The 22,170-nt window shown below is 48.2% G+C and overlaps 1 protein-coding gene across 4 annotated transcripts in view; it reads left to right on the top strand.

Annotated features, from left to right (window-relative positions):
• Hipk2 (homeodomain interacting protein kinase 2) overlaps nt 1-22,170 on the top strand; it is a 189,385-nt gene that overhangs the window by 116,989 nt on the left and 50,226 nt on the right. For 2 of the 4 annotated variants that reach the window (XM_078040630.1, XM_078040629.1), the window contains exons 3-8: nt 5,968-6,091; nt 6,373-6,492; nt 8,092-8,178; nt 9,615-9,799; nt 15,416-15,578; nt 21,171-21,297. In XM_078040630.1, the coding sequence (XP_077896756.1) occupies nt 5,968-6,091; nt 6,373-6,492; nt 8,092-8,178; nt 9,615-9,799; nt 15,416-15,578; nt 21,171-21,297 (806 nt within the window). Of the gene's footprint in view, nt 1-5,967; nt 6,092-6,372; nt 6,493-8,091; nt 8,179-9,614; nt 9,800-15,415; nt 15,579-21,089; nt 21,298-22,170 lie in introns of all 4 variants that reach the window. The other 2 variants (XM_078040628.1, XM_078040627.1) reach the window with 1 other exon arrangement.

Raw genomic sequence — 22,170 nt, 5'->3', positions numbered from 1 at the left:
ACAGGCGCATGGCTGTTGGTTAAACAGTCTCCTGATGTTTCAAGGTATAAGAAGGAAAGGGGGCTTTAAAAACGAGGAAAAGGGGGTGAGGGTTAGCTCAGTGGTGGAGCCTGTGCTTAGCATGCACCAGGCCTGGGTTCAATCTCCAGTATCCCCTGCAAAAAGAAAGAGATGCTCTCTTATTTGATTACTGTCATGTGGGTTCAGGAAGATAATAGATAAGTGATTTAATGTGTGTTGATTGCTACTCCATGCCAGGCCCTGCAAGGTGCTTCCTAGGATGCTCTGTTTAATTGAATCCTCATTCCAGCACAGGAAGCAGGTGACGACAGAACCCGAGAGCCCCGGGATTGGGCCCGAGAGCCCAGGGCTCCGTCTGTATCTCCACACCTCAGCTGGAGGTCGCCCCCTGCAGGGTCACATGATCTGGGCTCATCCAGGGGTAGCAAGAGAGCTAGAGGAGCTAAATATCAAAGCTTCAGTAATTGATGTGTTAAAATGACAGTTGGGTTTTTTTTTTTTTCTCTTCCTATAGGAAAACAGAATTTTCAGTGTCTTGTCATGGGGATGTTGGAAAGGAATGGTCCTTCTCTTTCCCAGGTGCAAGTTTTGTCTGGCACATCATGTATGTTCCAAGTATTTTTGATGTCCCAAAGTAGTATTGAGGAGATTCTTTCAGACAGAGGTGTGCAGAGGCGCTGCGACAGGGAAGGTGAGGAGCAGCAGGTGGCAGGGGTGTGGTCAACAGTTCCTGGACTCTCGTGCCCTGTGCTCAGGAGCCAGCCACTCTCCCTGAACTGGAGCCAACTGCGAACCTCTCCAACTGAAATCAGAAGGCCGAGGGAGAGTCTGCCTCTTGCTGGGGGCTGCAGCTGACACAGCCATTCCCTCTAGCAGTGTATACTGAGTACTTTCTGTGCCCCAGGCACCGTGCTAGGCTCTGGATGTCGGGAGAGGGATGTGCTCACGCTGCCTGGTGCCTGGAGGCCACCCCCGCTTTGCCATTTGTCAAGACTACCACTGTCTTTCGTTAGAAATGTTGGAAAAGAATGATCCATCTTCCTTAGGTGTAAATTTTGTCTGACACTTTATGTATGTTTAAAGTATTTTCGACGTCCCAAAATAGGAATGAGGAGATTCTCTGAGACGGTGTGGGGCCAGCAGGTGCTCCATTAATATTTATTGGGCCAGGCTGGTGTGAGCTTGTCATTCCTCGCATCTTTGTCCCATGGCAAGCCAGTCCAGAGGAGGTGTGTCTGCGTAGAGCAGATGGAAGGAAGAGGGGAGGGCAGGGAAGAAGGCTGTATCCGAAATATGTCTCTTTCGAGCAGAGAAGACGCATCCCTGGGGAGGGAGAAGAGCTCAAGGTGGCTCAGAAAAGGCAGCAAGGGTCTCGGGTGGTCAGCGGTGCACTGAAGGCCCTGATATAGCGAGCCTCTGTGTCACCAGGCAGGGAGATGGCTTCCAGGGCGTGACACCGTGGCCACAAAACGAGAGGCTTGGGCCAAATCCGAGGAGTTAACCCCCATCCTACATGACTTTGGGGCCACTCCAACCCTGCTCCTCCTCTTTTCTGCTGACGAGCAACTGCAAATAGGTGTCTCTAACTCTCCCTGCAGCCCCGCTCAGGCGCCTCTACAGGTGAGCGTGGGCTGGCCCACACCTGCGCCTCGCCCTGGCTGAGGCCTGCCCTGGGGCCCCAGCCTCCACTCCTTCAGCAGATTCACCCTGACCTTCCTGTTTCTGCACTGCCTTCCACCCTCCAGTGGGTCACAGACATACTCTAGCACTTGCTTGTATTTAATCAAGGTTTATTCAATCAGCAAACACATATTGATTGAGTGGCTACTAGATACCAGGCACCATGCTGCCTTGTGGACTTGGTAGAGTAGACACAGTGGGCAGGTTCCTGGGAAAGTGCTGTACAGTGACATTTCTGGCAAATAGATGGAGACCAGCTGTCATCAGGGGGGTTGTCTGTAGCAGTGACAGTTAGGCTGAGGTGTGAGGATGGCAATGGGCAGCCATGGAGAGCATTCCAGGCAGGAACAACGTCCCGTGAGGGTCGGAAGGCACCGACGGGTTGCGGAACCTGAAAGGGCTGGGAGAAGGGCTGGGAGAAGGGCTGGGAGGGCTCGTGGAGCCTGGGCCGTGGAGGATCCAGACCTCACCCTAGGTGCAGCGGGGCAGCTGAGAAGGAGGGGGTGCAAGCAGGAGAGTGGATGGGTTGCCTGGTGGGCTCAAGGCCCCGGGTCCAATTCCCAGCACACAAGCAAGGGAGGGCGGGAGGGATGGGAGCTGGACAGGAAGCTCCAGGTGGGACGGCCGGCCAGGGCCAGAGCCCTGCCAGGAGAAGCTGGTCCTGTGCATGGATTAGATGGCGGAGAGGGAAGAGACGAAGACAGGGATCAAAGATCCTTTCCAGATTTCTGGCTAAGCATCTGAGGGTGGGGTAGCTCCCTTCCAAGGAATGAGGGGAAAAGGAAGGAATTGGTTTGGAGAAGAGGGATAAAGTAGATTTCCCTTTTTTTGCGTGGGGCAGGGGTGGGTTACCAGGGATTGAACTCAAGGGCACTCCACCCCTGAGCCACATCCCAGCCCTATTTTGTATTTTATTAAGAGACAGGGTCTCACTAGTTGCTTTTGCTGAGGCTGGCTTTGAACTGTCCATCCTCCTGCCTCAGCCTCCTGAGTTGCTAGGATTACAGGTGTGCACCACGGAGCCTGGCTTGGAGTTCCCTTCTAAACACATGAACTCTGGGGTGACTGAGAGGCATAACAGGGAGACAGCAGGCTGTCAGACTTAAGTCAGGAACTGAGAAAAGAATTCAGGGATGGAGACAGAAATTTGGAAATACAAGCAGAGTTTAAACCTGTGGGAGTGAATTTACTGTATCAGTCTCCTGAGGCTGCTATAACAAGTGCCACAGAATGTGTGGATACTTATTCACATACTTCTCTCACAGTTCTGGAGGCTGGAAGACCAAAATCCAGTGTCATCAGGGTCATGCTCCCTCTGAAGCCTCCAGGGGGTGTCTTTTCCTACATCTTCCTGCTTCGGTAACTCCAGGTGTTCCTGGGCTTGTGGCAGCTAATTCTACTCTGTCTCTGTCTTCACATGGCCCCTTTGCTGCTGTGGCTGTGTCCAAATTCCCCTCTTATAAGGACACTAGTCATATTGGATTAGGGGCCAGCTACTTCAGTATGGCCTCATCTTAATTAATTACACCTGCAACAACCCCATTCCCAAATAAGGCCACATTCTGAGGTCCCAGGATTGCAACTTTCGCTGATCTTTCACAAAATTCAACTCATGTCAATTATCTTGGGCAAAAATCGACAAGGAGATGAGCAGGGCCCAGGGCTTCGCCAGCATGTGACAGTGGATAGAGGAAGACAAGCCAATAAAGGAAGTGGACAGGCCAGTAGCAGAGGGGTGGATAGACAGATCTGGGAGACCGGGGCGCCCAGAAAACCAAGAGCAAGAGTTGCAGAGTGGAGCAGTGCACTGTGTGGAAGAAAGGCAGCTCTCGGGTCTGCGGGTGAGAAGTTAACCATGGACATGACAGTGTGGAGGCCATGCCGGTCTCACCAAGGACAGTACTCAGCAGAGCGTCGCCAGGTCCCGTTAGAAGAGGCTGAGGGGATGCAGTGGGTCAAGAGATGGAAACCACAGGGGAGATCACCCACAGGGACTGGGGTGGGGAGTGGCAGGGCACCTGGCAGCGCTGCGGGAGACGGGAGGGCAGGGATCCTCTGGGTCTGGGTGTGTTGTCGCGTTTGCTTGTTCTGTCCTTGCAGTCGCTTTGTTTTCTAGAGTGGAACTGCTGGTGTCCGTCAGGTGCTTCTTCAGCTACTTTCCGAATCTGGTGTCTGAAACAAGGCTGCCTGAAACAGGGTGTGCAGTGGGGGTTCATCATGGAGCCACCCAGGCAGCCCCAGCTCTTGGATGCCAGAGGGCGAGAGCAGCCCAGAGTGGCCTGAAGGAGAGTGAGGGGCCAGGGAGAGCCCTGGCAGCCATCCCCAGTAGCAGGGACAGGGACAATGGAAGGCCTGTGAAATAGCAGCACGGGGGTAGTGTGCTCCGTGCCCTCCCGGCAGTGACTCTCCTTCTGTGAGTCAGCTTTCCTTCTCTGAGGCAACTGACTTATGATACAATCGGGCATTTTGGTTCACAGTTTGAAGGTTCCAGGCCCTGGTCAGCTGGCCCCATTGCTTTGGGCCTAGCATGAGGAGCACTTCCTGGTGGGAGAGCACAACAGAGCAAAACCTCATGAGCCATGGAGCAAAAAGGAAAGAGAAAGGGGTTGGAGGCCCAAGTCCCTTTCAAGGACAGCTCCCGATGACCCAAGGGCCTCTCACTAGGCCCCACCTCCCAAAGGTTCTGCCACCTTCCAGTAGCACTACCCCTGGGGACCACATAGGGCCTGTGGGGGACATTCAGCATCCAGACCAGCATACCCCCTTACTGCCCAGAGCAACAGTGAGGTGACTCCAGAAGCACCATCTCCACCTCCTTTGTGCATCTGAAAAATCCAAACTTTGTCACAAGGTATTTCAGTGGGTTTTTTTGTTTGGTTGGGGGGGTTTTTTGTTGTTGTTTTCAATACTATTTTCTAGAGAAGGGAGATTAGCAATGAGAGCAAATTTAAATGGGGGAGGTGAAGCTTGCTTTTTGAATGGAGAAAATTCATCCAGAAGATCAGAAGCCAGGCTGGGGATGTGGCTCAAGCGGTAGCACGTTCGCCTGGCATGCGTGCAGCCCGGGTTCGATCCTCAGCACCACATACAAGCAAAGATGTTGTGTCTGCCAATAACTAAAAAATAAATATTAAAAAAAAATTCTCTCTCTCTCTCTCCCTCCCCCTCCCTCTCTTTTTAAAAAAAGAAAAAAAAAAAAAAACAGAAGATCAGAAGCCAGCAGAGGCCACCTGGCGCCTCTCCTGTCAGGTGGGCAAAAGGTGACCTGGTGGAGGACAGCCTCCGCCCTTGGCTACCGCTCTTGATTGCTAATGGCAGGCACAACAGCCTCCCCTCGCTTCGCTTTATCAAGTGGGAAACGTAGGGAGAAAGCTGCGGCGGGGCTGATGCATTTTGTATCACACAGCGCCCGAGGCCACAGTTCCCAAGAGTATGAGCTGTGTTCACGTGTCAAATTTTGAGCCTGGTTATCCCTAAGACGTACCCCTCCTGAGTCGTAACAAATGCTCAGAGAAGAGGGTGTGCTCTGTGGTCTCTGGTTTTGATTACCAATTTCATGTGCAGTTTTCTGAATTTAAGTGATTTCCTTTGAAATCTCCAGTATGTGACCTTGTCTGTTGTGTGAGGGGACATAGGCTCCTATAGTCAAGAATGGGTTGTTGGTAGCTTCTGATGGAATTCTGGTTGATTCCTAGATGATGTATTCATGAACAGGGAATGATAATTGTAACATGAGAGATCTTCTTCTGAGATTAACTTTGTAGAAGCTAATGAAAACAAAATAGTAATGTTTTCTTGAGAAAATGTGAGATAGATCCCCAAGAAAAGAATCACCGGTGAGAATGGATATTGGACTTAATCCCATTGTTTTGGTGGAAGCAAATTGTTTCACATCTTCTTAAAAGGAAAATATTTGTGTGTCAGAATTCCTTTGTAAAAAACAGGCATCCTCTAAAGATTTCCAGGTCTTTAGTTATAAAAGCTGGCTCCCTGGTCATCATTTCATCTGGTTGGCATGTAGGTAGTGAAGCTCACAAGTGTGCCTCCTATAAGATCTGCTCCCCAGGTACCGGCCTGGCCCTACACCAAGCCAGCCAGACGGAGCCCGAGAGTGGATGGGTCACTGCACCACACCAAGTCTCCTGGGCACCACAGGCCTCCACAGGCAGTCAGCAGGAGTCCCCAGGTTGGAAAGCCAGAGTTCATGTAGAAACAGCTGCCTATGTCTCCACGCTGCTAATGGCTCCTTCCGATCTTCCTTTCCAGGGCCCCTGAGATCATCCTTGGTTTACCGTTTTGCGAGGCGATTGACATGTGGTCCCTGGGCTGTGTCATTGCAGAGCTGTTCCTAGGTTGGCCATTGTATCCAGGAGCTTCTGAGTATGATCAGGTGGGTCTCAATGACACAGGTATTCACAGCGGGACCTCATTCCTCAGCTTAAAAATATCCTGATTAGCATTTCATTTCTGACCCCACCTATGGGTGCCGTCATGGACTCACTCATTATCTCCCAAAATTGCTTCCCTTAACCTTGCTATTTTGTTCTCTTTTCCTTCTTCTTTTTGTATGAAACTGTCATTTCCATTTTTTTCAAATCCACAAGAGCCATGAGTACGCCATATGTACAGTGACAAGAAAAGCCCTGACCCCCTTCTCGTCTTTTCTTGCAGATTCGGTATATTTCACAAACACAGGGTTTGCCAGCTGAATATTTATTAAGCGCAGGGACAAAGACAACCAGGTTTTTCAACCGTGACACAGACTCGCCGTATCCTCTGTGGAGACTGAAGGTAGGAAGAGCATCCCCTCCCTCCTCGCCAGTGGCCCAACACTCAGGAAGGAGGGCACGGCTCCATTAGAGGGGCGCTTTTGACATTAGCGCATTGATCCCAGGTCTCACTTTAATTTGGTGAGCAAATGGGGGCATGGGGTGTGGTTGTTAATACATGGTGTGACCGAACTTGCAAGTTCAAAAGCACCTTTCCTCTTGGCCCACGGATGCCTGAGAAGCTTGAGTCCCCAGTTAAGATCATTGAACTCCCAGGATTTCACTCCATGAGCCTCGAGGACTGATTTGTTCTGGGGAAAGAGAACAGAGTCCAGAGGGAGCCAGGCTCACGTGCAGCAAGCTCTGACCCATGACCTTGAGAACTAGAATGTAGGGGTGGGCCCCTCAGGACGCAGAGAGGTTTGTGAAGGGTTCTCCAGGCAAAGGAACCGCCTTAGCAAGGTGCGTATCGCAGGCCCCGTGGTCTGGTCTGAGGTGGCGTGTGCTCTGTGGCACGCCATAAGTTCTTCAGGTTTTACACAAATGGAAACATATTTTTCCTTCACTTTGATCTGTGCCTAGTAATTCAAATTAATGTATTTAATCTTCTTCCTGGGAAAGAGAAAATAATAAAAGTCTTAAATATGTTTTATATTCACTTGAGGTGTTTCCTTTTTTGCAGGAGGGTGGGTGGGTGGTTTTTTGGCAGAAACTACAGCCAGATTCTAATATAGTTTAAAAATAACATGTGGCAAATAGTCACAGAAGATTGAGAAAAGAGAGTTGTGAACTAAGCAGGCACTCTTAGGCTATTTGGCCACTATAACGATGAGCATCAAGGTCAGGTCCAGTTGGAAGCCCTCGGGTGGAGGAGGCTGAGCCAGGTGGGAGGCAGAGCCTCATCCCACTCGTCCAGCTGTTCCCAGGAGTCAGCAGTTTCAGGTGTGCTGTCCTTGAGTGAGATTCTGGGATCAATCACCTCTGTCTATGGATGAGCCCAAAACCCCATGACAATTGGAAACAGCGCTTTCCCAGCCAATGGAAGCAGTGGATGTCTGTGTCCCTGCCCAGGCAGCACAGATCGCGGGCTCTGGAGCCACCTGCCACCTGCTGGCCAGAGGACCTTTGCAAGTTCCCTAGGCTTTCCATACCTGTTTTCCTGTTTGGAAAATGGGGTTAGCAATCATCCTAGTGTGGTTAGGAAGACTACTTCATAGGTTAATGTGCTTTGAAATAGCACTGGGAGAGCTTCGTGTATAAGGACTTATTAGATAAAGTAATATTTTATATAACATATTATGTAAGAAGGGGCTCCTGCTTTCCCACCTAGACTCCTATCTCAAACTCAGGGAAGGCTGCAGGGAAGTCAGGAACACGGCAGACCGCCCTCATCTTAGAATACTCCATCGCTGATTCAGAGCAGGCCATGAATGGAGGTGCAGAAGGATGAGTGAGTGTGGATGAATAAAGGAATTAGTGTGCAGGTTACTTTAAGAAGAATCAAAGCCTCTTCTCTACCAGGTGGGAAGGACCCTCTGTGGGAAGCATGAGCTCAAGTGTTTGAGACTGAGTGACTAGGAGCTAAGCCACGTTACCAATCAGCTTTTGCCTCTCTTGATAGACACCAGATGACCATGAAGCAGAGACGGGGATTAAGTCAAAAGAAGCAAGAAAGTACATTTTCAACTGTTTAGATGACATGGCCCAGGTAAGCACCGTGGGTGAATATGCAGTGCAAGCCCTTTGAACACCATGTGCAGCAGGACCTCTGCCGGGGTGCATAGTGCAGGCCTCTGTGGGCTGTGTTCCTTCTGAAGACCCCAGGAAAAACCATCCATGACTCTCTACCAACTCCTGGTGGCCCTGGCATCCTCACATCCCTTGCCTGGTAGCTGTGTGACTATCTGCAAACACCCCATGGGTTACTTTGGATTAGGACAGGAACAGATCTTTTTTTTTTTTAAAGTGTAGATGGGCACAATACCTTTATTTTATTTATTTATGTGGTGCTGAGGATCGAACCCAGTGCCTCACACATGTGAGACAAGCAATTCACCACTGAGCCACAACCCCAGCCCAGGAACGTATCTTACAGGGGAACATAATTCAACCTACTCCACTTACTTTCTCTCAGCTCACTAGCAGAGATCATAGACTCTCAACTTCGTGCCCCAGAGAAAATTCTAAAACTTCAGCTATTTTTAGTGTGAAGACTAGTCTAAAATCAGGACAACCCAAAGTGAGTTTTCTTTAAAGCAATGAGAAATAAAGCTATAGTCCAATAAACACTTAGCACACCTCTTACTGCAGATGAGTGTAACCAAAAATCCTGATTCTGAGTAAAGCACACTTGTCAGTTGATTAGTAGCTTAGATTGTCTGAGAACACTGAAATTGCTTTCCAGAGCTTGCCTTGGAAAAAATAGAAAGGGCCAAAAACAAGAATTTAAAAGCCAACCTGGTAGAGACTTTCTCTTGGAAGAAAAATCCTGTGTTCAGATACCCTGCCTGCTTTGGCCAGAGGTGACCACAGTGAACACAGAGAATAAAATAATTCCAGTCCCAACTCAGAAGCCATGAGAAGTGTGACCTACTATAGATGGAGGAAGAGGGTACTTGGAGCCTTCCATTTCCTTCTGAAGGTTAAATAAACCGTTTTTTGGATCTTTTTTGTATTGTTTCATTGTGATTCTTTTTTCTTTTAATTGTCATAAAACATAGAGCATAAAATCACCATCTTAGCCTTTCTTATATGTACAGTTCAGTGGAATTAGGTGCATCACATTCTTATGCAACCAGTCTCCAGAACTCTTTCATCTTGAGTTATTTTTAATGAGGTGTGATGAGAGCTACATTTTGACTTAGCTGATTAAAGCAGGAGCAGTTTCCGTCCTGTCACTGAGATGTGTTTGCAGGTGCCACCTACCCCTCGCCCCTTCCCAGAGCCTGACCTTCTCCTGCAGAGAGCAAAGCCACCTCCTGGGGGCTACAGCAGCCTGAGGGTGGTGCCTCCACAGGGGCAGAGGTGGCCTCCCCAAGCTGGGAAGGGGCCTGGAGATTGGCAGGAGGGACAGGACAGAGTAAAGAGAGGTGGGGGAGGCAAGGCTCACTGAGGCCCTTGGTCACCTGTCCTGCTTGCTTCCAGGTGAACATGACGACAGAGCTGGAAGGGAGTGACATGTTGGTGGAGAAGGCAGACCGGCGGGAGTTCATTGACCTGTTGAAGAAGATGCTGACCATAGATGCTGATAAGAGAATCACGCCAATTGAAACCCTGAACCACCCCTTTGTCACCATGACACACCTACTCGATTTTCCCCATAGCACACAGTAGGTGTCCTGCTTGTTGCTTTATACTAGGGAATGGTCCTTTTTCTTTAACAGCCTGGGTAGTAAATATTTTAGGCTCTGTGGCTATCTGGTTTCTGCTGCAGCTACCTAGCTCCGTCTTTATGGATGGAAGCAACCACACAGCACGGAAACAAAGGCACGAGGCTGCGTTCCCATAAAACCTTTATAAAAATATGGGGGTTGGACCAGGACCCCTGGCCGCTATTTACTCGATACCAAAAAAGAGGGGACAATGGAGCATGGAGATCCTGGGGTCGGATGAAGCCAACTCAGGGGTCCACATGTGGAGGGGACTCCCAGAAGGGCAGTGCCCAAGAACAAAACTAGTTTCAGCACCAGGTTTACTCCCAAGTCACCCTGGAGTGGACCCAGTCTAGCTTATGTCTGGATTTGTTCATTTACGGTACCAGGAACTGGAGCAAGTGGGGAACAAAGCAATTGGCCCTGCCCACCGAGGTTACTGTCTGCAGGAGGAAGACAAGTGGCCCAAATCCCCAGTCTCCATCAAGAAAGGGAAGGTCGTTATGTGCATATATGACAAGGTCAGTCCAGCAAGACCCTGAGAAGTGCCCTCTGAAGACAAGGAAGAGAATAGGCACAAGCAGGCAGGGCATTGTCTGTGTGGACACTCAGCATGGGCAGGACTGAGCCCCAGACTTGGGCACAGTGGGCGAGATACCAAGGCCACAGGAACAAGCCCTGCATGGCAAGGATTTGGGTCTTTATCCAAAGAAAAATAGAACGTCAAAGACTTTGAAGCAGGGGAAGGCTAGTTAAATTTATCTTGAACACAGGTCTCTCTGCTGCTGCACAGTAGCCTGGGGAAAATGTCTATCAAATCTTATAATCTGGAGGTCATTGGTATTGGTGACAGCCCTTTCCGTGCAGTGGTGGAAGCAGAAAGCCATAGCAGGTTGAAAGATCCAGTGAAAAGCAGAGAAATAGCAGCCTCTCAAGACATGAGAATGGAAAGGGAGGGGAGAAATCTACGGGTGATCAGGGAGGGGCAGAGGGATTTTTTTTTTTTGAAGACCAAGAAGGCTTGAACAAGTTTAAATTCTGATGGGAACAATCTGGTGGCAAATGAGAAATTAGGGGACAGGGTTGCTCAGGGTCAGTTTATTAACACAGTGGAAAGGCCTGAGTTAGAACACAGGTGGAGATGGGCCAGTGTCACCAAAAGATGGCAGACAAAGGGAGGTGTGGGTGTTAGCAGGTGTGCTGGCTTGGTGGAGAAAAGCTGAGAGAGTTCCTGTCGGGTAGTGTCTGTCCCTCTGAAGTAGATGGTGAGGTTGTGTGTTGCAAACAAGGTGCTTGGTGGTTTGAGCAGGATAGAAAGTTTAGATATCTAGAGCAGAAGTTTCAGAGCAAACTGACGAGAGCATGAAGTTGGACCTGAAAAGCAGATGATGTGACTGAGCTCCCGAGGAGAAAACCGATGGCTGGGTTTGTCTGGGTCAAACTTTGCCAGACTGACAAGAGAAAAAGACGGGTTGGTGAGGAAGGCGATGTTGCTGGCAATACAGTGGTTGTAATCCAAAATGGCAGCAATGCTGAGCCTTAGCTGAAGGGAATGTGAAGATGAGAAGGGTCCCACTGAACAAGGTGCTTTAAAACTTACTCATAGGATAGAGGCCAGCTGGCAGCTGTAAGTCACAGCCATACCAGGACCGTGACTCCAGCTATGTGGTCTGGGGATGTGTATATGGAGATAGCAGCTGAGGCAGAGCAAGGTGTGCCAGCAACAGCCACAGAGGAAGCAGCTGCTACTGGTGGTGGCCACTTTCGTGAAGGAACTGTAGGCCTTGTGGAAGACATGATTCAAGAGAGCTACCTCCACCACGAGGGCGCTGTGAAGCAGGGAGGTGTTGCACACCACGAGGCCAGTGGTGGTGACCAGCAGTCCAGGCAGGAGCAGCAACCCAGGCACCCTACAAACGTGGCTGAGGCAGTTCCTCAGCCCCAGCACAGCCATCCACGAATCCAAGTTCTCAAAGTGGCAGTTGCAGGAACTGAAAAGTGTTTTCCAGGCAACTCAATACCCTGGTGTGACCACCAGAAAGGGACTTGCAAGATACATCAATGTTACTGAAACCAGAGTGTAGGTTTGGTTTAACAACAGGAGAGCCAGATATAGGAAATTAATGCTTGGAGATGCACTGTCTGGTTCCCAGGACCACATGTTCCTGGCAGACATGAACAAACCCTCCTTCAAGAGCCAGATTAGAGATGGGTCTGCCTGTTGCAACTGCTACATGGGCCACTGTTGATGCCCAATGCATACTTATCTCCTCAGCAGTTGTATTAGCAATAAAGGAGTGAGTTATTTAAAAAAAAAAAGTTATCATAGTAATAGCTGAACAAGCTGGATGGGTAGAGAATGTGGCCGTGAGCAGAATGCTTGAGTTCATGATTTGGGGAAGTGGAACAGTTTCAGGTCTGGCACACCAGAAAATGGGTGATGGGCATGAGGACAAGGTTACTGAGATGACAATCAACCTAGAAGCCAGGATGTTCAAAGAGTCATCAGTGCAGCCTCCGAAGCCTTCCTGGGGGGGGAGAGAAGGGCTTGGAGAGGAAGACTAAGCCAGTGGCAACGGCCTGGGTGAATGAGTGGGACAGGGGGTCTTTGGTGGATGGGAAATTTCATGTCCTCAGATACTCTGGACACGAAAGAATAAGGAATCACATCCCTGTGGTTTGCAGGGAAATTAGGGTGCCCAAGAGCAACAAGTTCTCTTAGATGTGGAGGGAAAGGGAAGACTGTGAAAAGAGAGGCTTGCAGATCATGGTTGGCCCTGCCATTGGCTGAGTCTCCAGCCTGCACAGGACCCTATCCAGCCTACAGTGAGTGGGGGCACCCTGAGCACTTCGTCTGTGTCAGTTCTGTTCCTCCCAGTCAGCGAAGCAAGTCAAGTTGCATTGCAACTACCAGACAGTGCCTCTTTCATTCAGAGCCGCTTTTGAAACAACCCAACTCCAGTAACAAAGAAGGAATAGGGACCAACTCTTTCAAACTCTCTTTATTTTTTTTAGTATTTATTTTTTGTAGTTGTACACAATAACTTTTATTTATTTTTATGTGTGCTGAGGATCGAACCCAGGACCTTGTACATGCGAGGTGAGCGCTCTACCGCTGAGCTATAACCCCAGCCCCTCAAACTTTTTTCAGGGGATTTGCCCTACTTTTGAGTGTGGCAGGAATCAGTCAGGGAGGTGTCATCTGTAACACAAGAAAAAAGATAAATTTGGTGACGTACTGGCTAGGACTCCCAGGACACCAGTTTTTCTATGTTCAGGGGTAAAGAAGGATGATGGGAAACAGCAGGGTCAGGAGACGGGATATGGGGTGTTCTCAGAAAGCCCTGCAACCATTTGCACTAAGGAGAAATTCTACTTCAGCTAACTGAGCACTAAGATGGTGAGGCACTCACCCATAAAATCAGCCCCATATAGTAGAGGGAGCTTGAGGAATGGCATCCTGTCCTCCTCTGGCTTCTGTAAGGAACCACCAACACAATGCTTTACTGAGGAACACTGAAAGCGGGCCTCAGAAGGAGAGGCAGGCCTTTGAGAACACATAGTCTTCCTGAGAGAAAGCCAAAACCCTAGGGCTCCCCAGAACTTGCTGGGAAGACCACGGAAAACTCGGGGGGGGGGGGGGGGAATAAATCTCCAGGCCCACCTTGCTATGGACTCACAACCTTGGGACAGCTGCCCCAACATCTGGATTACTAGGTGAAAGAGATGCCCCCTCATTTGTCCGTACCAGAGTTCTAGTGTACGAATCTTTTAAAAAACCAATCTTCTTAACTAACCCAAAGTAAAAGCACTTGCCTTGTCCAGACAATCAAAATGCAAATCATTTCAGTTAGAAAATTCTGAAGGAGTCAGAACTTTGCACTAAACCATCACAAAACCATCAAGTGCTTTAAGTGCATTCCAAAGAGAATACAAAATGTGTAAGTCCTGCATGCCTATAATCCCAGCAACTTGGGAGGATGAGGCAGGAGGATCACAGGTTCAAAGCTAGCTAGCAACTTAGTGAAGCCCTAAGCAACTCAGTGAGACCCTGTCTCAAAATAAAAAATAAAAAGGGCTGGGGAATGGGAAATGTGACTCAGTGATTAAGCATCCCTGACTTCAATCCCTGGTACCAAAAAAAATACAAAATACAAAATATGTTGTTTACGCCTTTAGCCTCCACATGCAGCATGGTACTTGCTAGAAGTTCCAAACCCCTTGGCATCGCCAGCATTCGTAGCAGTATTTTAAACTGTTGGTTACCATGGAATATGTTTTTTTTTTTCTCTTCAAGGTCATCAATCAGTAAATGTTTATTTAGCATGCATTATGTGGCAAGTGTAAGTAATCATAAACTTAGATATAGGATTATGTAAGTCATGTCTAAGATTTGAAACTTGGAATGCATCTTATGGAAAGGATGCTTTGGGATAGCCCACAAACAACCACTTAGCCCAAAACCTGGTGTACACAGAAATAGTGGACATTTGTAATCTTAAAATAGTAAAAAACTAATTCCTTACTTATATTCAATTATTACATTCTATTTAAAATGGACATTTTAAGTTGAAGATTAAGTGGAAGTTTATCCTGAAAATTGCATTCTAGGAAAAGTGACTCTAAGGAAATGAAGACCCGCAAGTGAATGAGCAGCAGTATGTAGGCTCTGCAGGATGCTTTATAATGGATCTTCAGGAACTGGAATGGTCAAGGCCACTGGAGGTTTCTTCTTCCTTGATGCTGGTGTCTGTTCTGCTCTCATAACTCTGTAATTAGGGTTTTATTTTGATTCACCAATGCAATGGAGGAAGAAAAAGAAGGGGAAATGCTACTTCATGTAACTGAGAAAGAATTAGAAAAAAATCACAAGGATAAAGGAAGAGAGAAAGGGTATAGGTTCCCTAGACAGTAATTACCTTTGTGTGGCAAACTACCTGCTCTCCCTGGGCCTCAGCTTCACTCATACAATAGGAACACTAATCCTACCTCCATCCTGTGGATGTTTTAGGACTGAGTGAAGGATTACAAACACCTATCAATGGTCTCAGCAAGGGTCAGCATTACCATTAATTATTTGCATCTTTATCGTTTTCTTTACATACCAATTCTGTTGAGGACAAAGAGGAGCCATGTGTTCCTGGCACTAGGAGATTCCTTGGCCATCCCCTAGATTGTGCCGGTGGCCCAGGAAAGGGGCAGGTACAGGCACTTTGTAAGCTACTCAGAGAGCTGATGCATTTGTTTATGGGCCAGAAGCGCAGGAGTGGAGAAGGGGCAGTGAGGCAGGAGGCAGGGGGCGACATGGGGAATGCAGCGAGGTGTCATGCCTACTGGGATATGTACGGCCTCCTTCCACCCAGGATATGAGAAAGGTGGCAGGGCCATGGGAAAGCCATCCAAGTAACATCGGTGGTCACAAATGCACAGACGTTACATGAGAAACCAGGACATTTTGGGTAAACTTAAGTTTCTCTGGTTGTTGTTGATTGGATTAATTATTTCCCTCCATTTTCTCCCCTTTATCCTATTTGATCTTTCCCTTGTGTCTGTCTCTGCTTTTTATGTGAACAGTGTCAAATCATGTTTCCAAAACATGGAGATTTGCAAACGTCGGGTGAACATGTATGACACAGTGAACCAGAGCAAAACCCCTTTCATCACGCATGTGGCCCCCAGCACCTCTACCAACCTGACCATGACCTTCAACAACCAGCTGACCACTGTCCACAACCAGGTAAGCCGGGTTCTGAGGGGAACCAGGCAGGCTGCCCGTGTGAGCAGCAAGACTGATTTCCCCACCAAACCCAGTCAGGGGACAGAATCCTTCTGCTGTCATTCACTCCTAAGGAAGTATTTGCTGCCATGGTGATTTCTTTTGAGAGACCCAGGCACTCTTTCTGTTGGCTCCTAGCCCCACTGAAGGGTCCCAGAAAGGACTCTCAGAGGGACTTCTAAGATAGCACCTCTTCCTGCCTTCCTTTGCCCCAGGGTGGGAACGGGGCTGGGAGCAGCCATGATCCTTTTATGCCTGACATCTGCCTGGTAGGAAATTCAAAAACCAGCAGGGACTCCAGCCCCTCCCTATCCCCACTCCCTTGGCTCCACATGATTTTGTTTTCAAGATAAAACCTGTTCTTTCTCCAATTGGGGGGGCGGGGGCAGTGTAGTCTGTCACCAGGATTCCTGCAGCTGGAACTAAAAGGGACTGGAAAACTAAGGAAATTCCACAGATTTCCAACCTTTTGCCAATAATTGGCAGGATCCAGCAGCTTTGTAGAGTGCTTGAAACAGATGACACTCAGGAAGGGTTGTTAAAGGAATGAACTCCAGGTCCTGGCTCCAGCTGCATCTAGAGTCTAAGACTCCTCTATTCCTGTCTTCTAATCTTACCATTCCCTCAAAGAAGTGTCCCTAGATTTCTTACTGTCACTTTGTAATGACAATAATGTTTATGTGTATGTCGGTGTGCTTTCTCTCTCTCTCTCTCTCTCTCTCTCTCTCTCTCTCTCTCTCTCTCTCTCTCTCTCACACACACACACACACACACACACATACACACACACAATGGGAGGAGGTGTGTGTGTGTGTGTGTGTGTGTGTGTGTGTGTGTGTGTGAGTGAGGGGGGGGGAATGTTCTACACCTGAGGAATAAATAGCTTCACCTGGCTGTCCACTCATTGGCAGGTCCCCTCCTGTCACTGAGGAGTCCCTGACCCCTTCTTTCAATCACTGCCCCAGCCCACCTGTTTCCCTGGGCCACTTGTGACTCATTGGCTTATGAAGCTTTCCTCCTCAGCCTGTCATGTCTCCCTCTGCCTAGACTATAGGAGGCCACCTGGACTCTGCTGCCCCCTAGGGACCTTTAATGTTCAAAGCCCCCTCAGGGTGAAGAGCCTCAATCTTTAATGCTTAGAATCAAAGAAACTAACATTCCCACCTGGCCCAAGCCCAGTTCTGAGGCGAAGGCATCCACAGTGATGTGAGCTTCTTGACAGTATCACCATGGTTTTGTTCAGCGCCTTCTTGAGACACCTGATCCTAACTCCCTGGTCCCAAATTCCCTATTCCTCTCTGCCTTCATCTGCCCCATCCAACACCAAAGGCTGTAGGAGAGTGCGGGGGAGGGCCCTCAGGTACGTGCGCCAGGGGGAGAGCCTGCCCATCAGGCCACCCCTCCCGTGGGGATCTCTCCTCTGCTGTGGAACGGTGGTCCGTGGGTCCCTGAGCATAGCAGGGAGCTCACGACATCTTATCTGTAATATGACAGCAAGCATATCCCGCCAAAGAGTGTAACAAATATCACAAAACCAAAGTGATTTCTCATCAAAAAGGCAGTTATAGAATAAGAACATCCCTCCTCTCCACAGCACTGAGATCTTTCAGGTCTAGTGGAGGCCTGGGGTGAAGGAGAAGAGGCTGGTAATGTAGTACAGGCCCAAAGCATCCAGTAAGGGGGCCCATACCCTACAAAAGGAAGGGGTCTGTGATCAGGGTCTCCATCCTCTGGCATTGGATTCTACTATGCCCTATTTTTTAATACATCAGGAAAAAATTACTCAGCGCATACCTAGCCTTAGGCACGAAGGCCTGCTTTCCCTCCTCTAATATTAATGTTGTAAAATAATAGCATTACTAATAGTAAACATTTATAGAGCATTTATTATGTTCCCGACTCTTCTAAGCATGTCATAACTCAGTCCTCTGAGCAACCGTGTGAGATCGATAGGTTTATCGTTCCCACTTGAGAGGAGGAAACTGAGGCACAAAGCAATCTTCCCCTTACCCAAGGCTGCTTTCTTAGTTCACGCAATGTGGACTTGGAAACCAGCAGTCTGGCCTCAGAGGCTGTACTCTTGAAAAACATATGTACACAGAGCACTGCAGAGTCCCACTGAGGTCCTCAGTGCCTTTCCTAGGTGGCACCTGCTCTCTAAATCTAACAAGACTCCCTTTGTCCATTAGCGTTCCTGGTGATTTGCTTTCTACATGAATTCCTTTGAGTTTTTCTTCCAATTTAAATACTAAGAGGCAATAAAATATTTCCATAATTTTGTCAGAAGTAGGATATTAAACTACGTAAAAGTTCCTTGTTCCCCTTAACATGCCCAGTAGACTAGTCAAAGGACTTTTTCCCAAATGGTCACAAATCAGTGATCCTTTATGTCTCAAGGAATTGGCGTCACTAATCTATAATCCTCAAGGAAGCTGACTTTCTAAAAATTAAAAAGGCTTCTTGACAAAATACTTCCTAAAACCATTAGGTTGCCCACAAGGAACATATTTAATAAAGAGTCCTGTTTGGGGTATTTGTGGGGTAACCCTTTAGATTAGCCACTTCTTAACACTTCCCTGGTATTCTGTTCTTTGGACCTAGCCTTCTACCAAGTATTTTAATTTGGGTGTATAGGCCAAACTCAGACCCATTTGTTTTGCACATTAGACCAGTTAAACATATACTGCTTCCAAGAATCACTTCTCCCATTTTTGAAAAGCCCATGTCACCAAAAACTTGCTTTACCTTATTATTTTCCATTTGTTAGTCACAAGAGCTCTTGGTGGTCCTTTCTGTGCTCTTCTCAATCAGGCGATAGGTTAGTTCCCTTTATCGGAACCACTGAGGATACAGAATAGTGGAAAACATCATCCTCTGCAGCTTGCTTCTTCAGCTGATCCTTAAACAGGATTAGAAACTGAGGGAAACCTTCTGCATGCCTAATGGTCACAATGGGGACTGGAGCTCATGTCAGGATACAGATTCTACTTATTCTTCAATCTACAAAGAGCTGGAAGAGTCAACTGCTCAAGGATCCCATGGTTTGCATGACAAGACAAGCCATAAGCAAAAACAGACAAATCAAAATGCAAACTGGACACACGCAGGGCCAGGAAAAGGAAGATTGGGAGAATTGCAAGGAGGGAGAGACCACTGTGGGCTGGAGAGCCCTCCTCCCAGGAAGCATCAGTCTGGAGACCAACTGTACTATCAGGCAGACTGACAGGAGCTGGGTGAGAGCAAGGACAGGAGCGGCTTATCTCTGTTGACAGAGTTGAGAGGGTCCTAAAGTAGAGCAGAGGCCCCAGGCTAGGCCCTGAGGTTCAGAGGCTTAGAGAGGCCCCTGTGGGCCCAAGTATTTGTGTGAGATGAAAGACCTGTGCTCACAGTAGGCTCGGAAAAAAAGAGCAGACTAATCTGCCCTGTGCCCAGAGCATCTAGAGTAAAGAAAGAAAAATTCAGAAGGGAACAAGGAGTGCCAGGCTAGGGTGCATGGACTGTGTGTGTTGGGCAATCTTGGGGAGTTTATGAGCAGGGGCACTGACATGCACAGGGGAGTCTTGGAAAGAACCATCTACTGTGTGCCCAAGCATTGGAAGAGAAGATGTAGAGCCCAGGACATCTTCCATTAGAGCCCGATAGGTCCCAGGCACCAGAAAGAAGCAACTGAAAAGAGTTCCTGGGTTCCAGGGACATTGAGAAGACAGAAGCAGCACTGACCAGAGGGTGAGGTAGCTCACATGAGCTTGGAAACCTGCAGGACATTTGTGCTAGGGCCCCAAGCAGGGAGACGCTTAGGGACTAAAGCTGAGGAGAAGCCAGGTGTCACAGACAGTGGGAAAGTGTATGTGGGGAAGCTACCACCTCGGGGGAGAGGGTGGTGTGAGGAGGACAAAGAGGAAACACAGATCAAGTCCTCAGTAACAGGACATAAACGCTGACCCACATGTGCGCACATGTGTCCAGTCACACTACGTGGAGATAGGCCATGTGGTACTGCAAACGTGTGCATGTTTTAAAATATGTACCCTGGAATCCAGGTATGCATGCCACAGAAGTTAGTGATTATTTGCAAGCAAATTAATTTGCTTTGCACTAATATTTCAGCACAAAATCTAAATGTAAGCTGGGTACAGTGGCACACGCCTATAATTCCAGCAGCTCAGGGGGCTGAGGCAGGAGCATCATGAGTTCAAAGCCAGCCTCAGCAACTTAGTGAGGCTCTAAGTAACTCAGTGAGACCCTGACTCTAAATAAAATATTTAAAAAGGTCTGGGGATGTGGTCAGTGGCTAAGCACCCCTGGATTCAGTTCCTGGTACAAAAATATATATAAAACATGTAAAATGAGACTTGTTCTTTTTTTTTTATCAAATTTGACATATATACATATTCCACTTGAAATGGTCTTTGTGTATTGTGTGTCCAAGATATCCTTCTGGCTCTTTTGCTCTTTATTCCTTAGTCCTTGAACCTTCTAGAAAATCTCCTGTAGACAATGTTGAACCTGAAGTCATTAGCAACCTCTCCCTCTTACTGAAGGATCAGTGTGACGACGCTAAGAAGGGGGAAAGCTGGAGAATTCCCAGTTTAGAATTTGTTTTCCTCTGTAGCCGTGCCTCTCAGAGAAGTTCACTCTCTAATGATATCTCTTTCTGAAAGAAAGGAGAGGACGTCATTGCAATGGCTTGCCCTTGTCAATTGCCTCCATTTAAATTCTCTGGACTCACCAGCCTCTGCCTCCAGCTGTGGTTATTACTACAGCACCAGCCTAAGTTCATGGAGCTCAGACAAGAGAGCCAGCCTTGCATCCTGCTCCCCTGCGCAGGGCCCCACTCTGGCTTACCTTTGGGTGTGTGGGCTTCCACGCTAAGACCCAGCATCTTTAGGGCTTAGAGGAGCCTCTAGAGGACTACACCAGCAGGCCCAAGGGAAGGGGATGTGAGCAGAGCTTAGACGTATGGACTGGAGGACAGCACATGCTCATACAGCCCCTCCAGTTGGTGGGACCCAACTTACGCAGGAGAAGGAAAACAGGGTTCTGCTCGCTGCCAGCCCCACCCCATCACATGTTTCAGTGCAGAATTCAAGGAATCCAAAAACCCTCAATTCAAACCTGGTCACCCAGATTACAAGGAAGGTGTATTTGTCCCAGCAGAAGGGCAGACATGTTACCACAGTTTTCCAGCCTGGCTTTGAACTTCTCAGTCCTTAGATATGCAATGCACCGTTGTTCATTTGTACCCATGCCTGGGCCCCACAGATGGTGATCAATCGAGGCAGGGTATGTCTCCTGTGGCTTCAGGTGCCTGTCTTTCTGCTCCTCTCCACCTTTTTGCTTTTTTTGCTCTTGGTTTTGTCGGTTTGTCTTCCTTGAGTTCATTTATTTGATTTAGACTCGCGTCTCCCAACATACCACCTCCCTCATTTTTTATTTGTGTTTATTTTTGTTTAATCCCCATCATTCCTTTAGGCTCCCACCTCCACCAGTGCCACTATTTCCTTAGCCAATCCCGAAGTCTCCATACTAAACTACCAATCTACACTCTACCAGCCCTCAGCGGCATCCATGGCTGCAGTGGCCCAGCGGAGCATGCCCCTGCAGACGGGAACAGCCCAGATTTGTGCCCGGCCTGACCCCTTCCAGCAAGCTCTCATCGTGTGTCCTCCTGGCTTCCAAGGTGAGGATGGCCCAGCCAGCCCCTCCTCTGCTTCTTGCAGGACCACCTCTAGGGCCTGACACCTGCAGTTTTCTGGCAGCTCACTTTCATGGAAGAAAGCCCTCTTGGTTTCTTTCAGTGAGAGCTCGGGTATCACTGAGCTTGGGGGCTCCTATCCTACTGTGACCAACCTAGAAACAATAGGACTTGGGCTTCTGCACCAAGTCAGTTTGTTGTTATTCTCACCACCTGCCAGGGACTGTGTCCCTGGCCAGCTGCCTGTAAATAAGCACATTGTCTGTGCTCCCATTGTCATGCTGATGTCAGCTCCTGCTTCCCTCACATGAAATACTCTGTGTGCTTTACTATAGAAAATTGCCAGTCTCTCTGACAGCCAACAGAGTCCCAGTTCACATGGAGAATATAAATCTGAAAAACACTGAACAGTACCTCCTGGGGCTGCCTCCCCCAAATCATTCTTTGGCCACAACCCCAGTACTCTTCTGTAGACTCTCCAAGCTAGAGGTGACTGTGTACCTTGTCACAATTTACACGGGAATTACAAATTTTATTCTTGCAAAGCCCACAAGTAAGCATGTGTGTGGTTGCTTAGGTTTGGTCAATGTGATTCCAAAACAGATTCATCCATTCTCTCTCTGACCCCTTTGCAGTGACCTACACAGGAATATCTTGATTGTCAGAAGCTCTTATTGTCCTGTTGTAATTTGTCAACATAACTGTCCACCTCTTGAGTACAGAATTTAATTGACCTTCTAGTCTTTTGAAAACATTCGAGATTACAGGAGGAGTTTTTATTTTTTTAATTCAAGTAGAAACTAAAGGGGAAACTTCCAAAGAGCCAGGCAGCACCTGGTTGATGGGTTGGGACTTGGA

The sequence above is a fragment of the Ictidomys tridecemlineatus genome, chromosome 2, assembly GCF_052094955.1.
Source record: "Ictidomys tridecemlineatus isolate mIctTri1 chromosome 2, mIctTri1.hap1, whole genome shotgun sequence".
Lineage (NCBI taxonomy): Eukaryota > Metazoa > Chordata > Mammalia > Rodentia > Sciuridae > Ictidomys > Ictidomys tridecemlineatus.
Note: the sequence above shows the minus strand (reverse complement) of the source record. Positions and strands in the feature narration are given on the sequence as shown.